This window comes from Erithacus rubecula, assembly GCF_903797595.1.
Source record: "Erithacus rubecula genome assembly, chromosome: 2".
NCBI lineage: Eukaryota > Metazoa > Chordata > Aves > Passeriformes > Muscicapidae > Erithacus > Erithacus rubecula.
The window spans coordinates 75,503,782-75,521,867 of NC_136685.1; the positions used below are offsets into that span (position 1 = coordinate 75,503,782).

Genomic DNA, 18,086 nt, shown 5'->3' on the forward strand with positions numbered 1-18,086 from the left:
CATATTAAGAACAGTTTCATTTATGGCTTTTTAGATGTATCTTAAAATCTTGTTTTATAATGACTTTAGCAGAGCTGTCCGATTTCCAAGATGTGCTTCTAAAGCAGGATGAGGTTTGTACCTGGTTTTTATTAACTATATTACCAGCTAAAAATAAACCAAGTTGCAGACAGCTGACAGCAATGTGGACCCTCAATGTGTTTCATAAAGAATAATAATAATTCTTAGGGGCTTGGAGGCAGAAATCAAGCTCTTTTTGTCTCCTGTAAACTGTTCTGCTCATGTGGGAGAGGAAAGTAACCTGACAGTCTTTGAAATTTACTGATTTTCATTAAGATCACTGGAGTCTGAGTGGAGTTTTAGTTAATTATGAACTTTAACCCCATGTTTTAGTGTATTCCTGGACAAAATATGTGGCTTTATCATGCCTTGCAGGTTACTGGCAGAGAAGTTCTCTGGTAGCGTGTATAAAAGGATCCGGGGGTTGTCAATTGCTGAAAACTGCATGTGCAGGATTACAGTTAGAGGGGTTTGATTTTTTTTGTTTTTTGTTTTAAACCAGCATAGAGATGTGGTGATTCTCTCTAATTTGTTCTTTACTCATATCTGAGTGCCTTTGTGAAGAAGAGACTCAAGCTGACTTAGGAGTTAAAGTTTCAGTGGACTAATTCATAGGACCTCTGCAGGAGTCCAGGCCTGTTACTGAGCACAGGTTGAGGGACAGTACCTTGAAAGAAGCAATATTAAAAATATGTATAGTCTGGTCAAATGTAGACAAAGGAAAAATATTCTAGAAAAATGCTGGGCTACTTTCCAGCCTCACTGTGTAAGCTGTGCTGCTACTGAAATTCATTTACCCAAGAGTCATATGTCACTGAAGCCTGTCTTTTCAAATAGTGCTGCTATTTAGCAGTCAGAACTAAAAGGCAATAAACCACATGCATTTAAGCTGAAAACATGATGTACCTCCTCATAAATTTGGAGACTACTTCTGTGGCATGGTTTAGTCATGTTGGGTTTGGTGAACATCTGTAAACACATGGTTTTGTGCTGGATAAAAGAAAGACTCTAAAAGCTTAAAGTAGATTTTTGATACCTGTTTTTGATAACTGAATATAATGTTTTTGGAGCCTGGGAAAGCATGCATTCTGCAAGGGATTTTGACCAGTATCTATGCAAGAATGAGAAAGCAAAGGAAAAAATTCCAACCCACAAACCAAACACTGGAAAGGAAAAGGTAGAGTTCTGATTTCTAGTTATTTTTAAAGTGTATTCAGTGGCCTGCATTGCCCTGCTCAGATTTGCATTGCCATAAATTGTCATTTGTTTTCTATCTTTAAAATTTAATTTTCAGTATGGACTAAATAAAAAAAAATTAAAAAAAAAAGTAAAAGGTAATGGCCAAATTAGGGACTTAGGTGTTTGCAAATGTGTTGCTCTGTAGGTTTTCCTCTCTTAAAGCCTGGCCACAAGGTTTGATTTAAGACATCTTATGCATTGACCATAGTTGTATTGATGAGAACCGATAACAGTATTTTACAAGGTATTTCTTTTTTAAAAACTAAGGGGGAAGCTTAGATTCTTTGATTACATGATGACCATTACAATAAACACAGACTTCTACACTAAGACTCAGTGAGCAAACAGCTCACTACTGTTTATTATCCATGTCTTAAATGGCATGGCTGCTTCACCTACTGCCATAGGTAAGTTTGCTGCCTGTAGTGCTTAATTTATACTACAGGTATCAAAGACACTGAAATGGTATTGAGAAGTTTAAAAGGATTAAAATCTTTTAAAGGCTAGGGGCGTTTTCAGCAGATGGTCACTGTGTGCCCTGTTCCCAGTGGTTTCTTTGTTAGAGCCTTCACTTGGGAAGCATCCTAGACCAACCCTGCTCCTGCAGGCGCCTGGTTCCTGAAGTCAAGTGGATAATTTCCCCCTTCTCTGTTTGTGCTGGCCCAGATCTTCAGGGAGAGCCAGGAGTACATGTGGTTCCTGTTAGTTCAGAAAACAGAAACATCTGGGCAAGATGTGAATTACTCTGACAGTTCGTTCTGGACAGAGAGATCCTCTCTACTATGTGCTGAAGCAAATGTACATAAAATCACATAAAATCCAGCTCAAAACAGCAAGAGGTGAGCACTCATGCTGGCTTACATGGCCCTTCTCTTTCTGGCTATGGGAATGCCTCCTAAAGTAAGTGAAGGGATGGATTTTCTCATACTATAGGAGTGGGGAAGGATGCTGTGGAAGAACTTCCTAGGGACAGCAACATGTTTCCCAGGGTTATACCCATATGAGAAGAAAGCAAAGTGAACCAGTGGTGAACATATTTACTATGTGTTTACTGTAAATAAAAAAGCACTGTGGGTAGTTTTTATTAACATGAAGGTAGAACAACTAGATCAGCTCCAGAAGGCTGCTGCATCAGGATGTCAGGTCAGATGACTTCCAGAGGCTCCTTCTCCACCAGTCTGTGATTCTGTCACATCAGGCAGTTAGGTTAAGCTGTGCAACATAGCCTAGCTAAAACAATGTGACTTATTTCCTCAATCCCTAAGGGAATGTATCCCACTAGTGTAAGAGTATTGTTTTTTCCCTAATCTAAGTGCACCACAAATGATGTTCTGCAACTTAGTATTTCTACTTCTAAGCAGATTAAAATACAGTTCTCTAGCATTTGGTGTAGAAGCAGCCAGGGCAGAGCGTGGCACATCAATAACCTGAATGTGTTTGGTATGAGCAGGCTGGCTATGCTCTCTTGCCTGAGGAGATAAAAGGGCAGATGGGATTAATTGCCCTTTGCAGAGGTGTGTATGCCACAATCACATCAATCACAACTTGTGGTCCCTAGGGTATCCTGGAGAGCTGTTGTATGTGGGGATGGGGCAAATTACCATTAGCAGCTGCTCACATTCTCTTTGCTCACTTTCATTTTCTTGGGAGAATACTTTATCTTGGGATAAAGTATTTCTTTCTATTCTCTTTGGCCTGTTATTTCTCCTTCTCTGATGTGTTCTCCTTCTTACTTCTTAACTGTCCCAATTTTCCCTATGCTTATTCCTCTAACACAGAGAATCTTCTTTGCAACTCACCCTGAAGACTGACTGCTTCTATTAGCCTATGATCAAATTTTGCTGGATTTCCCCAGAAAGCAGAGTGCCTTTATTAGAAAAATAATAATTAGTATCTATGGCTTGGGTTAAGCATGATAATTGTCTTTTGCCACCTAGAGTTGCAAGTATTTCAGTGAAATTTTTGGGAAAAAGAGAGAGATGACAAATCTTCAGGGAGGAACTTGTTCATAATCACATAAAAAGAGCTGAAGTCCTGTTACTTCATTAACTGACTCTTACAAATCCTAGGAAAAGGGATCTATTCTCTTAAAGGCTAAAGTTGTATTCAACCCTCATGCATCTCTTTTGCTTCCACAGTTTCAGTCATTCAGACAATTGATGGAGCATCTATCTATTCCAGGAACTTCCCTTTCTGTTCTGCTGAGCAGTTTTATGGCTTTATACCTAACAAAAATTACTGTATACACTTAACTCTGGGAATTTACTCAAGCAGAAAAGTATTGTATTAGGGTGAGAGATCTCTTGTGAAGATAGGAAAGGAATCTTGCTCGCTTTAAGTAGCCATGAAGATATTTGAACTGCATTGTGTAGTGAATACATTATTGTCTCTGCTGATGACTTCAAGGAAATTAGTGCCTTAACCTTCAAATGCAGAGAACAAGATTGTCAGTGTGCTGTAAGTCTGCACACACAGGTGCTAAATACCTCAGTCTTAATGCCATCAGGAGTAAGTGCTCTTTGGTACAAAGTTTCAGTTCAGGTATGATGTCTTTGAGCCATCTGCCTTGTAATTCTGTTGAGAGCCTTCTCAATTTAAATATTTATTTATTCCTGATTTTTTTTCTTTCCCTCTTTTATGGGAATTTTTCCTTGTTCGATTTTTTTAAAGAGTATTTGTGTAGTTTCTGACCAAAGCCCTGCTGGCTGATCTGCCCTCAGCTCACTGTGGCACTGGTGCTCCACATGTACTGAGAAGATGCAGGCTGGGCAGGATGTTAGGCACATGGGAGAGGGAATTCTTATCCAGGGAAAACTGGTGGAAGATACCTCTCTTTTGTTTCTGTGCCACCTGGAAGGGTTGCTCAGAAAGCTTCCCTGCAGGCTATATTTTTCTGGAGTGTAGGTATAGCTCTTCCACTCTTCTACCAGAAACAGAGAGATGAACAGAGTTATGTCTTGGAACCAGTTGAAGCACAGCGCTGTGTCCCAGCAGTAGTACACATAAACGAAGGGAAGGAAAATGAGCTTTGTTACAATGAGACAAAGATTCATTTAGGAGTCTCATTTCTTCATTAGGGTAATTATTCTGAAGTTTAAGTTTACTTTCTGGTTGCACTTTTTAAAACATGAATTGTCTAAACTTCCTGAACCACAGAAGATTAATAGCCTCACAATTCATGCTTTTCCTCTCTAGAGTGAAAAAGTGTAATTAAAAAGAAGATATACAGTTAAATTAAATTTTTGAACTACAGCTTGGAAATTCTTCACAGAGTACAAAGCATAAAAGGAGCATGGAATATTGTTGCATGGTCTTCTGCAAACAATTGCAAACCATAGTTGCTTTGTGAAGTCAAACTTTGTCTTGCTTGGTCAGTCTTGCTTTTGTACTGGGAGCAAGGTGTCTCACTCCACATGTCCACTTCTATTATGATGAGCAGAATAGTCTGAATAAGTAGAGGGTGTTCTGTTATTTTTAGCAGAGAAAATGTGATTATGTGAAATCCCATTTGTTATCATGAGAGGTTTAGAAGCCTGTTTCTGCATGATAACAGTTATTTATGCTCTTACCAGAGGGCAGGTTGGGAGAAAGGAGATTGTGAATAAAGCTGAGTCTGAGTCACCATTGAAAACATACCAATAATACCAGAGACTAAGACCAGTTCTGGAGCATGACACTATATATGCCATATATCTTTCCTTGGGGGATATCGAGCCAGCCTAGATGCAGCTGAAGAAAAAATTATAGTGTGAGAATAACCAACTGATACCAAACTTCCTACTCACCTTGCTCAAATAAATGACACTGAACTGCTCTGAGCAGACCCTCTAGATCAGAAGTGTTTCTCTCTGGTGTATTGCCATCTGTTTCTACTGCTCTGTCTGAATATCAAGAGGAAGATGCCCCCAAAAGGTGTTCAGACTGTTGTAGCTGGGCTTTCTCTTCTCCCTGTTATTCTCAGGATGCCAAGACAATGAGAATGACAGACTACCCATGACCTTTTGTTGTAGACTCTATTTGTTCATAAATCCTGCAGCTGATCCCTCTGCTTTCAGGCTGGAGCAAGATCTGCTCTAAGTATTGAAGGATAGGGCAAAACTAACCAAGAAACAAATTTTTTGGTTCATGAAGCTGTCTGAGAAATTGGCAAAAAGCCCAAAAGGAAGGCTGTCAAAGTATCAGCTACAACTGTCTTAAATGTTCCAGACTGTCTGTGCTTAACACCAAGCTTGTTTTCACCTGACAGTTAAGTGAGTTGGCCTGATCTGAGTACAAGTGACTGAAACATGGAAAAAAGTTAGCTGCAAAAATGCAGGGTGGTAAACAGCAAAGAAGTTGTTGAAACTTGAATCATTGTATCTGTGTTGTACTGTATACCAAAATAACAGCACCATTCAGGATCCAGCCCTTTGTTAATGAAGAAAGCCAGATCCACCTTCAGTGTTATCCCAATCTGAATTTGTTATGTGGGCAAATGAAAGATTTGAGTTATGTTTAACCAAACTAAAGATGTAGCAAAGGCAAATGTTAACTGTTTTCTTTCCATGACTAATTCCTCAACTTTTCTCAGTAAAATGTGAGTTCCCAATTTCCTAGTCTCTGATTCTTCTGGTAGGATATTCTGAAACAATTTCCTACAGAAAGACCTATGCCTCAGCCCCTGAAACTCACAAAAACACACTGGGTCTGATCAAAACTATCAGCATTGCATTTGGCTGCATTGTGCCATGACTGTGCTGGTACCCACAGCTGTTGCATAGATCCTGGACACACCCCCATGCAGCTTTACAGCAGTGCTTGTTGCTCAGGCTCTGATGAGTCTTTGTCCTTGTTGTTCTATTATTGGTATGGATTTCAGCAGCTCTGAACCAACTCCTGATGAAACCACAAGTTTCCATTGGTTTCATGACTGCACACTTGACTGGTATAAGCATATCCAACTCTGGTAGCTACTACTAGCTCCTACTTGCTCCCCTGCCTTGTTATGTAGTGGGGTGGTCTGACAGCTACTGGCTCTGCAAGAAACATATGCTAAAGTCCAGACTTCCTGTTTTGGGGCTTTGTGGGCTTTTTCCTTCTTCTGGTATTTGTTTTGGGCTTTTTTTATCTCAACCTGAATAAAGGATGTTAGTAAAATCCTGGAAGATGGGTTGAGTGTGTGTGTGCACATGTACACAGAGAAAGCAAGCATTAAATGACATTTGGCATTCCTAAACTATTGAAGTCACTACAACCTGAGCAGGAAGACTTTTAAAGGAGAACTCTTGCCCTGAACACAGCTCCCTACATTCCTCCTGCTTTTCTTCATGAGGAAAGAGCATCCTGTCTTTGTCTAGTATTGCTGTGGTGACCCATCACAGGTTGGTGAGGGAGGTACAGGCTTTTACCTGGGACAGCTGCTCTGAATCAGCACTGCCCCACTGGCCAGTCCCTGCCAGGTACACTGCACAGGCTATGTCTGGACACTAGACCTCCTCAACAGGATCTTAGCTATTCATAGGAGGACTTAATCAGTTGTCCTCAACCTGTGCTCCTGATTTCACCAATTCACTCTGAACTCGGATCTTGCCCTCATGAGGAGAAACTCCAGCTGAAAATACCTCAAATCAGAAGGAGACTACGGCTTATCACTCTGTCCCACCCAGCTCTTGCTTGACTCCCTTGGGGTTAGGGAAAATGTGGTCATTTCTAAACAGCTCTGAAGTAAGCAGGCTTGTGTAGCAGACAGAGGAAAAGAAGACTGAGGGGTGGGGAAGATGCTTTATCATGAAGAAATGTTTTACATTTGCAGTAACAACCACCCTTCACCATGGGATTGCCTTCAGTTTGTGAGAGGCTGCTCTTCAAGGGCACGTCAAGGCCTGCTTGGCCTGAGATTTCCATTCCTGGCACTCCTGACTATACAGCCAGGCCAAAAGAGCATGAATTGGTCCCCAGTGTCTGAAGTATATAGATACCAGCACTTATATAGGAGGGAAAAAGAGAAAGGAAAACCAGTCTGTGGTCTTGAAAATAGGGGAGGGGAAAGTAAAATGAAATGCCAGAGGGAAGAACATAGCAGAGGAGATTGTACAGGCTGAGGAGAGATTAACAGGTATTAGAAAAAAGCAAAGGACATGAGAGAATTCAGATCAATGCTGAGGCAAGCAGCAGGGAATGTTCTTAGCAAGGAGCATTAGGAAGGTGAACACAGATGGTAAAGTATGAAAGGCAGACAGATCTGAGAAATTGTAAGGGCAACATGGAGGAAAAACCTTAAAATCCAGGAATGGGAAAAAGATGTAAAGATTAATCTAAATAATCTAAAATAATAATACTTTCCAAATCAGAAATAATAACTTTTGTTATCTTGATGTTAGAAAGCTGTATATAAACTAAGCAATGGTAGTGTAAGAATAATTTTATTTAGTATTTTGGTAACACAACAATACATCTCAAAATGACCATAGAATTTAACTTGCTAAATGACTGCATACATTCTAAATAGGTGCTACTAAATTTGAGTAACTTCACAGATTACATGAGGCATTATGTGACCAACAGCTATAAAGTGTGTAGCCCCTGAATGACATGAGCAGTGTGGATGGATTTTACACTAGTAGCTAATGCACAGTTAAAGCTTTTGGAAGGCTAAAAAATTGCAAAAGCCATTTTTTATTAAAATCTGAATTTATGATCCTTGCATTAGAATAGCTATTCAGCTGTAGGTTACATACTTTATTTCTTTTAATAACAGCACTTAAACAGGTACAAGAAAAATTGTCTTGCTAGATCTAATGTAGATCTCCATATGAAAATGCTGAGTATCTTATAAAGCTTTTCACAGATATAGGCTAAGTTCTGGGATATCACAGATATGTGCATAATTCAGAAAAACACCTGAGGTTACTCCATGTATTTAGCAGAAAGCTTTTTTTAGCTCTAAAACAGATGATAGATGTCATATGAAGTCAGAGACTTTAAAGAGGTACATTATCACTGTGTGGGGTTACAGAGCAATGCTTGTAGGTTTGATTCAGGTTTTTAAAATCAGTAGCGAGGCTTGTACTTAAGATCAGGACTGTGTTGTTAACCTGGCCCTTCCCAGCGTCAGTAGGAGCTCTGTCCCTGCTGCCAGCATGACTAGGACTGGCTGTCTATTGGAAGTCACTGTGCAAATCCTTACTTGCTTAGGTCTCAGCAGAGCTACTCTGCTGTGCAGTGCTGTACCCTTGTTTTTCTAATAATCTAATACCTTATCTGGTACTCAGCTGAGCACAGCAAGTCATGTGAGGTACTCTCATGTCTGATGGATTTCATATGTCATTGAAGGCCATCTGCAGCTCCAAAGAAGTGCCCAAATCTTTTCAAATCAGGCATTGACGTAGAGCTGTTTGCTTTCTAGAGAAATATGCAGCTTTGTATATACAAACAATTAGCCGGAGGTACAATTCCATAAAGTTTCACGTGTATTTCACTTTAAAATAATAGGTGTTTAAAAAAAAAAAAACAAACAAAAAACAAACCTAGGAACTTTGCCTCACAAATATTTTAAAAGTACTTTTTGTTCAGTTAATGGGTACTTTAGGACATGTAACATTACTTTTCCTTCTGAGACTGTTCCAAACAAATTCTACTAAAAGTACATGGTTGATTTTCAGATACACTAAATAACTCAACTTAATAGCATGACTAGTGAGTAGGGGTATTATTTGCTGTATATTTGGTCTATGCTTTACTTGAGGCTTGTGGCATGAATGTTTTAATATAACCCCCCCAATCTCACTTGTACATACCTTGGCCAGTGTGGATTTTACTGGATTTGCCTAATTGCTTAGGGAAAACAATATTAACTCCTTCTTAAAGAAAAAAAAAGTTCAGCTACACCTTTATAAATCAAATTCAAATACTTTGTTTGTGAACATGATAATGAACAGATTAGCATATGATTTGTATCACCCTTGCCATCTAGTGACATAGAAATTCTGATCTGGCAAAACTTTATGGAAAGTTACTGTATCAGGACATTCTGTTGATTTTCATATAAAGCATTAATTTTAGCTTCAAACATGTTTACAAGCAAAACTTTTATTTTTTTAGGCATTTATGTAAACATTCTGGAATGCTGAAGGCAAGACTTTACATTGCCATTTTACCAAAAATCATGTGAACATTTATTATTGAGACATTAACGTACATCCCAGCAGCCACAACACCAGAGCTGCCATCAGCCTGTGGCAGTTTCCAGCAGAGTAAATTCAGAAGCAGGCTGCAGCGTTCTGAGCAGCTGCTTTTGTTTTTGACAAGAGATTTCACTTCTGAATGTGCAGTCACTGAAGGCAAACTTAGAGTTAAGGCATAGTGTGTGGAGACATGGAAAGGATTATAGAGACAATGCCTGGAGATGCTCGAACCAGTCAGTAGATAAAAAGCACTTTCAATGACAACTTCTGTGAACAAGCTAGAAAAGAAAAGGCTTACTTTCAAATTGCATATGTTTTATCATTTAATATATTGTTCCCCGGCTCTCCTTCTAGAATTAAAAAAATGACTGAATTCTATACCTTGTGCAACTTTTCTTCATGCTTTTATAACATGTAATATTGGCTATATACCAAAAATATCACCAGAACAATCTATGAGTTACAGAAGTCTAAAAAGAGAGGGGGGGATTATCTGTAGATGCAAGGTTTATTGCTTAGGCATTTGCTGACAGCTGACTTTCACTGGCTGCTTTCTCTGCTTGCAGTCTTTGGACAGCCTGATCGAGCAAATCCATTGTATCCCTAAGCGTAACATTCAAGGTGAATGGCTTAGGTTTAATGGTCAGCCCATAAGTAAAGTCCATTTTAGGGTCCTCGTTTGGATTAGCAGTAAAATTGCACTGATGCACCAATATGGAGGTAAAGAGAAAGAGCTGCACCTTGGATAACTCCTCTCCAATACAGCGACGCTTTCCCAGCGAGAAAATCATCACGCTGCTAGTAAGATCTTTATTGATGAACCCATTCTCATCCAGGAATCTTGTTGGATCAAAATCCTCCGGGTTGGACCATTTTGCTGGGTCATGATTCACTGACCACTGATTTACAAAGATGACAGTGTCCTTGGGAATGAGGTAGCCCATGATGAAGGTGTTGGTTGTGGTGGCGTGTGGGATAGTCACAGGCACAAAGCTGCTGAAACGCATGGATTCATATAGGAAAGCCATGATGTAGGGCAGGTGAGGCTGATCTTCAACGCACGGCAGACGGTCTCTTCCAACAATCCTATCCACCTCTTCCTGCATTTTAGCCTGCACTTTCGGATACCTGTCATTTAAAGCAAGATGTGTGTGTTGTATAATACTTTCAAAGGATTTTTCTTACAAATAATCCTTGCTGTAAACATTTCTCACAGAATCCCACCATTATCCTAAATGATGCTGTGTGAGCAGAGTTTAAATATATTGCAGGAATGTGTAGACCTCAGGTGAAAACTTTGAGAAAAAAAACAAACTTCACATGCACTGGTGTAGTTTTAGATTTGCTCAGTTTTTACTTTAATATCCCAGATAACTAACTCTCAACATGAAAAATAACAATAACCTAAAGTGTGCTGAAACTGAATATTCTGATCCAATTTTTCTAAATTAATTCTGAAACTAGAATTACTTGTCTCTTCTATTTTCCATGGGAACAAAAATTTGATTTTTCAACTCTATACATGACTTAAAAGTTAGCATGGAGTTTGTTATCACTAGACATATTTCATACATTTGGAAGCCTGCTGGTTTCTAAACTAGAAAAAAAAAATCCCTATTATTAAATGGTCAGAATGGCTTTATGAACATTCCATTTTTTAGTTTGAGAAGACATTTTCTAGTTAATATTAAATTACGTCTTCTCTGTAATGTATTTAAGGATTACTGTCTTAAGGTATGAACGGTTTGGAAGGCTACACAGTAACCAGACAAGATCAAAATGTTAATACATCTTCTGCTTATCTCAAAGCACACATTCTGCCTGAGAGGTTTTATTTGCTTCAAGTATTTAAGTTTGGCTTCTGCATCCTTGCTTTTTCTTCCTGCAGCAAACTCACATGTCAAATGCTGGGAAAACAGCATGGGGAGAAACCCAAAAGTTATGTGAACATTGGGCATCACACCCTTAGCTGGAGTGTTAGATATTTGCCTGGTTTTCGAGGAGCGAAGGGGTAGATAATATTTGCATAAGCCTACAAATTATGCAGAGGAAAGAAGAAGCCAGGAGAGACGAGAGAGTCAGTGTCGTGGCACCTTCTCTTAAGCCACCTCCCCTCTCCGAGTTTTCCCGGCGGATGCCCGGTGCCAGGGCAGCGCTCCCGCCGGCTGCCCAAGGGGTCTGCCTTGCCCAGTCACGCAATGGCAAGGGAGGCACACACAGCGGCAGCTCAGCATAATAGCGGGTTTGTAAACCGGTGCACGAACTCTTTATCGTGCTTAAGCGGTTGTTATCCTGTTCCTATGATCTCCTTGATCTTGACCTGCTAAAATCTGTTACTTTCAGGTTTTACTCGGCTGCCTTTCTGCCAGCCTCTCCTTAGGCACCCTAACCCGACCGCCTGAGTAGGGTGGGATTTCTTTTCTTTTATACTCCCTTATCTCTTTCTGGCAGGTTTCCCAGAGCTTCCGTGTTAGTTAATCAGAGGCCGCCGAGGCACCCGGCGCTGCCCGGTCTCGCAGACCCGCGACCCGACGGCGGCTCCCTGCCGGGGCCGCGCCTGCTGCGCCCGGACCCGGAGCTCCATGCGCTGGCTCGGGCCGGCTGCTCCCGCCGCGGGAGCGCTCCAACAGCGCCTTTGCCCACGCGGCGCAGTTTAAATGGGGCTCCCCGGGGCTGGCGGGCGCTCGCACCCCGGGCCGGTTCCCATGTCCCCCCATCCCGGCCGGTGGGGCGCACCGGTGTGCTGCCGCCTCCGCCGGCCCCTACCTGATGAGGAAGATGAGGAGCCACTGCAGGGCGGTGGAGAGGGTGTCCTGGCTGGCGCCGAAGATGTCGGTGACGGTGGCGGGCACGTGCTCCAGCTGCAGCCGCGGCTGCTCCCGCTGCAGGCGGATGAAGGCGTCCATCATGTCGCGGGGCGCAGCCCCGGGGCGCAGGCTGCGCTGGTGCTGCAGGAACTTGCCGCGGACGAAGCCGTAGAAGTCGCGGTTGAGGTCGCGGAAGGCGCGGTAGGCGGCGCGGATGGGACTGGGGAAGCGCTGGAGCCAGGGCAGCGCATCCACCAGGCTGCCGGCGCCCACCGCCCGCCCGAATTGCTCGTTGCGCCCCACGATGCGCAGGAACTCGCCGTCGCCGTGGCTGTAGCGGCGGCCGAAGCACAGGGCGCTCATCACGTTGGCCACGGCCACCACCAGGACGCGCGTGGGGTCGAGGAAGGCGCCGCCGGCGCTGCCGCGTACCAGCAGCGCCACCAGCGCCCGCGCCTCGCCCACCAGGTGCCGCTCCAGCAGGCGGCGGGTGGCCGGGCTGCCCGTGGAGAAGGCGCGCACCGTGGCGTGCGCCGCCCGCCGGTGCAGCTTCCAGAGCTCCGAGTACCCACCGAAGGCCAGGCTGAGCCCGCCCGACACCAGCTGGAAGGACGGGAAGGGCGGGCGGCCGGCGAAGGCGGCCCCCTGGCGGACGAGGGCCTGCCGGATGGCGCGCTCCCCGTTCAGCACCACCACGGGCCAGCGCCCCAGGCGCAGCTGGAACACGGCGCCGTAGGTGCTGGCCAGCTTGGCGAAGGAGAGATGCGGGGCGCTGCCCAGCTGCGCAGCATTGCCGATCAGGGGCCAGGGGAAAGGGCCAGGCGGCGCCCGGCGCTGGCCCTGCCGCCGACGCTGCTGATGCTGCAGGAGGAGTTTGCCCAAGTGGATGGCGGCGAGCAGGCAGAGGAGGAGCAGGAGGGAACTTTGCAACGGGGGAATGCCCCGCAGCGCTTCCCCGAGCCTCTCAAGGGCCATGCTGCAAGGGAAAGGGAAAGGTCAGCGGGCAGAGTCCCCGCGGGGTGCGGGCACCTTCAGGTCCCGCGGGCAAAGGGAAGCCCCGACGGGGCGCGCTGGCGTGGCGGAGGGGAGCGCCGGCAGCCGTCCGAGCGCTCGGAGTCCTTGCTGTGCGCTCCTCGCGTGCCTAAATCCTGTGCGAAAAACAAGCGATAATCGATAAACAAGTGGCAAGCTCCTAATAAGAGATCGAAGTCGTGTGTGGAGGGGGGCGAGTAGGGAAAGTTCTCAGCGGGAGATCCAACAGGTCACGGCTGAGAGAGGCACAGTGGGAAGCAGGAGGATGCTCTTTCCTGACGAGCCTTCGCAGATGCAGGCACTTGACGTGCGCTGGAGACAGGTTAATTCCGGCGCTGCACATCCCTGCCCCCGGCGAAAAATCCCCTGCGAGAAACGGGTTACGCGCCCCACTGTTGGAATTTCCCGCTGCTCTGGAGAAACCTCCTCATGCTGCCACGGAACCCTCTTCGTCCCGAGCCCTTCCCTCCTCCCCGCACCTTCGGGCCCGTCGTGGCATCGCAGGCTGGCGGTGTGCCGCCCCGGGATGGGCTGTGGAGAATGCCTAAGGGCTCTGCGTGGCAGTGTTGACTGGTCCCCCTTCCCATCCCCGTGCCCAAGGACCGCCCGCTCCTACCATTTGCTCCAGCCTTTCAGAAGCAGCGAGGGGATGAAGGCATGAAATAAGCGGCGGGCTCCTGTAGCAGAACTGACCTGTTGCACTCTGCTTCCATCCGAGACCTTGGGCAGTATGGAGAAGAGCTGTGCAGCCGGCGGCAGCTGTAATGGACAGCGCGGCTCCGAGGAGAGCGGCGACGACGGTGTTCAGATCCAAGCCTTTGGGAAACTCATTAAGAGCCCCGGTACCTGTCACCCGGATCTTGGCAGGTCATGTGCAGGCAAATGCCAGCTGCGCCCGATCCCAGCGCAGTTATCACCTTCCCAGCTCTTTAACCCTTCGGAGCTCGCCCCAAGGCAGCCACCTGCCCCGAGCAGCACCGCGGACCGGGAGCGAGAGGGCTGATGCGCGCCCTCCCTCTCTTTCTCCCTCCCACCCGCCTGCTGGGCTGCGGGGACAGGACAGAGCCAGCCCAGCCCGCTGCAGGGAGCGAAGGCGAGCGGCTCAATGGGCGAGGAGAGGACGGTCCGCTGCTGTCGGGCTCAGCAGGAACCGCAGCCGCCACCTCTGGGCGCCTGGCATCGCCACTCCGGCTTTAAACCCGCCGGCATCATCGGTGCACGGCGCGGTGCGGGCGGGACGCGGACGGCCCCACTGGCAAATCGCCGCTGCCTGGCCCGTCCCCTGGCTTGAGGGGTCGCAGTTATTTGCCAGCTGCCCTTGGGCCCTCGCCAAGCGGAGCGGCTGAGCCGCGGATGCTTTTATGGCCGGGGCCAAAAGTTTTAGCGGAGGAGGTGCCGGGAGGGGAGTGGGGTGGCAGGCGGACTCGCAGTTCTCGCTGTCGGAAGGCGAAGTCTCGCCTGCATCTTAGGGGCTGAGGAAGCCGAAGAGCTTCCCCTCCTCCGCCTGTCGCCTCCCCGTTGCGTGCGGAGTTAGCATTGCGTGAGCCGGGGCTGGAAAGCCTCCAGCCATCTCCTCCCCGGGCCCCTACCCCTCCTCGCAATACCTGACACCAGCTCCGGGGAGAAGGAGGCTGGGAAGCGCCGGGCAGCTCGCACCCCCGCCGGCTCCGGTGCCCTCCGGCCTCGCCTCCGCCCTGCGCTCGCTTCTCTCCCGCTTACGGCGCCTTTTTACTCTTAAATCTGGCGCCTCCGCCCGCACTGGGAGAGCTGACGAGACGCGTGTGGGTACGGCGCTCCAAGCTCCCCCCAGGCTTCCCGGCGCCCCGGGGGAAGCGGGACTGCAAAACCCCCAGATATGGAGGAAATCCTTCCCCAAGAAAACAGAATGCCTTTGCTTTGTTCTTGCCATTTTTGCAGTAACAAGAAAAATATGAAAACCCAACATTTATTTCAGATTCTCTGCAGTCACGTCATGAGAAGAAAATACGATGTTTTGGTAGCATTTAGGGATTAGACAAAATTAGATGCTGGGAGTCAGCCCAGCTCAGGGTGTGAGCCCTGTCCTGGCCAGGCTGCTACTGCTTCTGTCTTTGCTAAAAAGTGTAATCCTGCCTGTTGTCACTGTCTCAGACTCTTCCAGACCACGATGCTCCTTCTTGCTCAGACTAGCATCAGCTTTAGATCCTCTGTTGGCTTGGAGCTTCTTCCTGTCACTGCCAAGTAACAGAGGTGTCAAAACCACTTTTTTCTGAGCAGTGCTGGGGAAAGCAAGCTTCCCTTTCCTAGCCCCACTTATAGGGTGAACTGGAAGAATCCTGCACACATACCCTGTCTTCAAAAAAGAGCAAAGACAGCTCCATCCCTGCTAGACTAAGCTTAGGGTGCTCTGATATCTCCATCACTCTCAGAAGGTTGAACCCAAATTTCACTTAGCTATGGAAAAGTTGCCACCACTCCCTCCTTCATCTGTTGCATGCCAAAGAAGGGACATGGATGTCTTCTGGCGAAGTTCCAGAAAAAGATGTGGCACTGATCTTTTGCCACTGAACAGAATCTGTTCCAGGCACTGGATCTGGGTGGTAAGCACTAGATTGGATCAGTTATCTAGGTTGGGCATTTCTTATTGCCAGCAGGTAAATTTGCCCTTTTCTTGGTGACTGTGTTAAAAACTCTCCTAAACTCCAGGCATTCCAGCTTTCATTAAGTCCCTAAACCCTTTTTTTTTTTCCTCTTGGATTGCTCCCGGCTCCTTGAATGAAGTATAGAGAAAAGAATACATTTCCACTATTATGACTTGCAAACTCAAAATTTAAGGCAGGAGCCTAGGAGTTATAAATCCTGGTACTTTTTTTTTTAATGCTGTAAGGAAACAATTATTTCTTATTTCACTTCTCTTTGGTCTTCAGGAGTTCTGTCACTATAGGAAAAGAAATAAAACCTATTTTAGATATATTCTTCCATGGTGATAGCACCAGCTAGTCTCCCTGTACTATTTACAGCTTTGGCTCCCTATTGCATTTATTACAATCTGAGTATTCTTTTGACTGTATACACGAAATATTAATCCAAATTTTTAGGTTCTGATTCTGTGTGACCTTGATCTCTGTTATATTCTACAAATTACCCTCCTGCCCATCTCTATATTTATTCTTCCACCTCTTTTGTTTGTAGAAGCATAGGAGTTCAGAATTGCTCTTATAGAATGTATGTTCTTTTTTTCCCAGTTCTAGGGACTTAATTGAGATGCAGGTCCTACTGAAACCAGTCCCAGATTCCTGATTTTTTAGTTTTGTTAGGCACTAAAGACTGAATCACTGAAAATGTATGCCACGTAAAATGAATAATTTCTGAGGTCTAGAAAATCCTACTTGATATAATATATGGAAAAGAGAAGGAGTTGAAGGGCTACAAGTGAGTCAGTTTGGGATTAAGGGAGAGGAATTCAGGCCTAATCTCTTAAAAATCTTGATTGATTTGATAGGAATGCCAGATGCAGGGTTTGTGGGGAATATCAGTACCTCTGTGACTATGAAAAAAATGTTGCTTCTGTATATGGACAAGCATCCTTGTTGTGGAGGTAAAAAATTGATAAAGGAGGAGGAATTGCACAACCTAGAGCAGCTTCATTTGCCCTTTAAGAGAGAATTTTTATGTTTGCCACAGTCCCCCCTCTTCCAAGAAAGCTCCTTAACCCCTAAGAGACTTTTACAAGTGTTAAGAAATACTTGCCTAAATCAGGTGTTGAAGACCCAATGCTTAGTTTTGCTTCTAACCATGGCAGCCCTTGTCTTTTCTTGCCTTTGGTTTTGGATACTGGCAAGCTGCTCATAAATCCTCATGGAATTTCTCATGGACTTGACCTTCCTCTGTTTTCTTTTCTTACCTGTTCCTTTTGCATCTTTCCATGGAGTGCCCTCCCACACTAGATTCCTGTCTTTCCCATACCTGTGACTATGGGTCTTTTCCTCCCCTCTCTTAATTTTACAAAATCCCAAGGTGGAGTAGTTGAGCAATGTTTTATCTTGGGATTGCTTCAGCATAGAGCTTGTACAAATTGTTTACTGTTTGTAGAGTGATCCAAGCCATTCTTTGTTAAATTCTTGGCAATGTTGTTTCTGATTGTCTGTTTCTGAGTGTTGCACAATACTATAATATGAATATATGATATATTCATAATAGATGAATATATATATATACACAAGATGAATAAACAAGTAGCATAACTGTAAAACACAAATCATTTGGAAATGTAACCAAGTGCAATATCCTATTGTTTCAGGCTGCTTAAAATTGTACAGATGCACTAATGTACCTCTAGTGTTCAACCCTAGTCTCAATACTATAAATCAGGAAAATCACCACTGCTACAATCAGAATAAGAACCTGTAAACTTGTATGCTTGCAACAGTTCACTCAGACTTCATTTATGTGGTGATCCCATGTGATGCAGGGTTACCATTATTCTTCAAGTAGTTTCAGATCTGGAGCAGAAGATCTATGTTCAGTCCAGACACTGAACCACCTCGTGGCTGCTTGCTCTGTGGTCACCATCTGTGCTTGCTGATCTGCATCCAGAGATGTCCCTGCTTCCTCTGGATTATCTACACTGTACTGAGGGCTCAGTGCTTGAGCCAGTCTGAGACAGCAGCACCACAAGTGTGGATGGTGGTGACATCATTTCTGATGCAGGCTCCTGGTTTGGCTCAGTTTGGCAGCTTTCTGGTCATGTCAAGCAGGAGATTTAAGCAAAATAGAAGGAGCCACATCCTCAGGTCTACCCAGAGTG

At 45.1% G+C, this 18,086-nt stretch overlaps 1 protein-coding gene across 1 annotated transcript; it reads right to left on the reverse strand.

Annotated features, from left to right (window-relative positions):
* Nucleotides 1-7,684: 7,684 nt before the first annotated feature.
* On the reverse strand, nucleotides 7,685-14,530 carry CYP1B1 (cytochrome P450 family 1 subfamily B member 1). The gene is made up of 3 exons (XM_079326334.1): nucleotides 13,994-14,530; nucleotides 12,228-13,244; nucleotides 7,685-10,589 (listed from the first exon to the last, which is right to left on the reverse strand). Exons 1-3 carry the CDS (start codon nucleotides 14,011-14,013, stop codon nucleotides 9,977-9,979), a joined length of 1,650 nt encoding a protein of 549 aa, XP_079182460.1. The 5' UTR covers nucleotides 14,014-14,530; the 3' UTR covers nucleotides 7,685-9,976.
* Between the last annotated feature and the right edge of the window lie 3,556 nt (nucleotides 14,531-18,086).

What these genes read in the sequence shown, in the direction of transcription:
- CYP1B1 (XM_079326334.1), bottom strand. Translation starts at nt 14,013, where the DNA reads ATGGAAGCAGAGTGCAACAG. An exon ending in ATGGAAGCAGAGTGCAACAG is followed by an intron (nt 13,245 to 13,993) that starts GTCAGTTCTGCT and finishes TTTCCCTTGCAG; the next exon opens with CATGGCCCTTGAGAGGCTCG. An exon ending in CTCCTCATCTTCCTCATCAG is followed by an intron (nt 10,590 to 12,227) that starts GTAGGGGCCGGC and finishes TTTAAATGACAG; the next exon opens with GTATCCGAAAGTGCAGGCTA.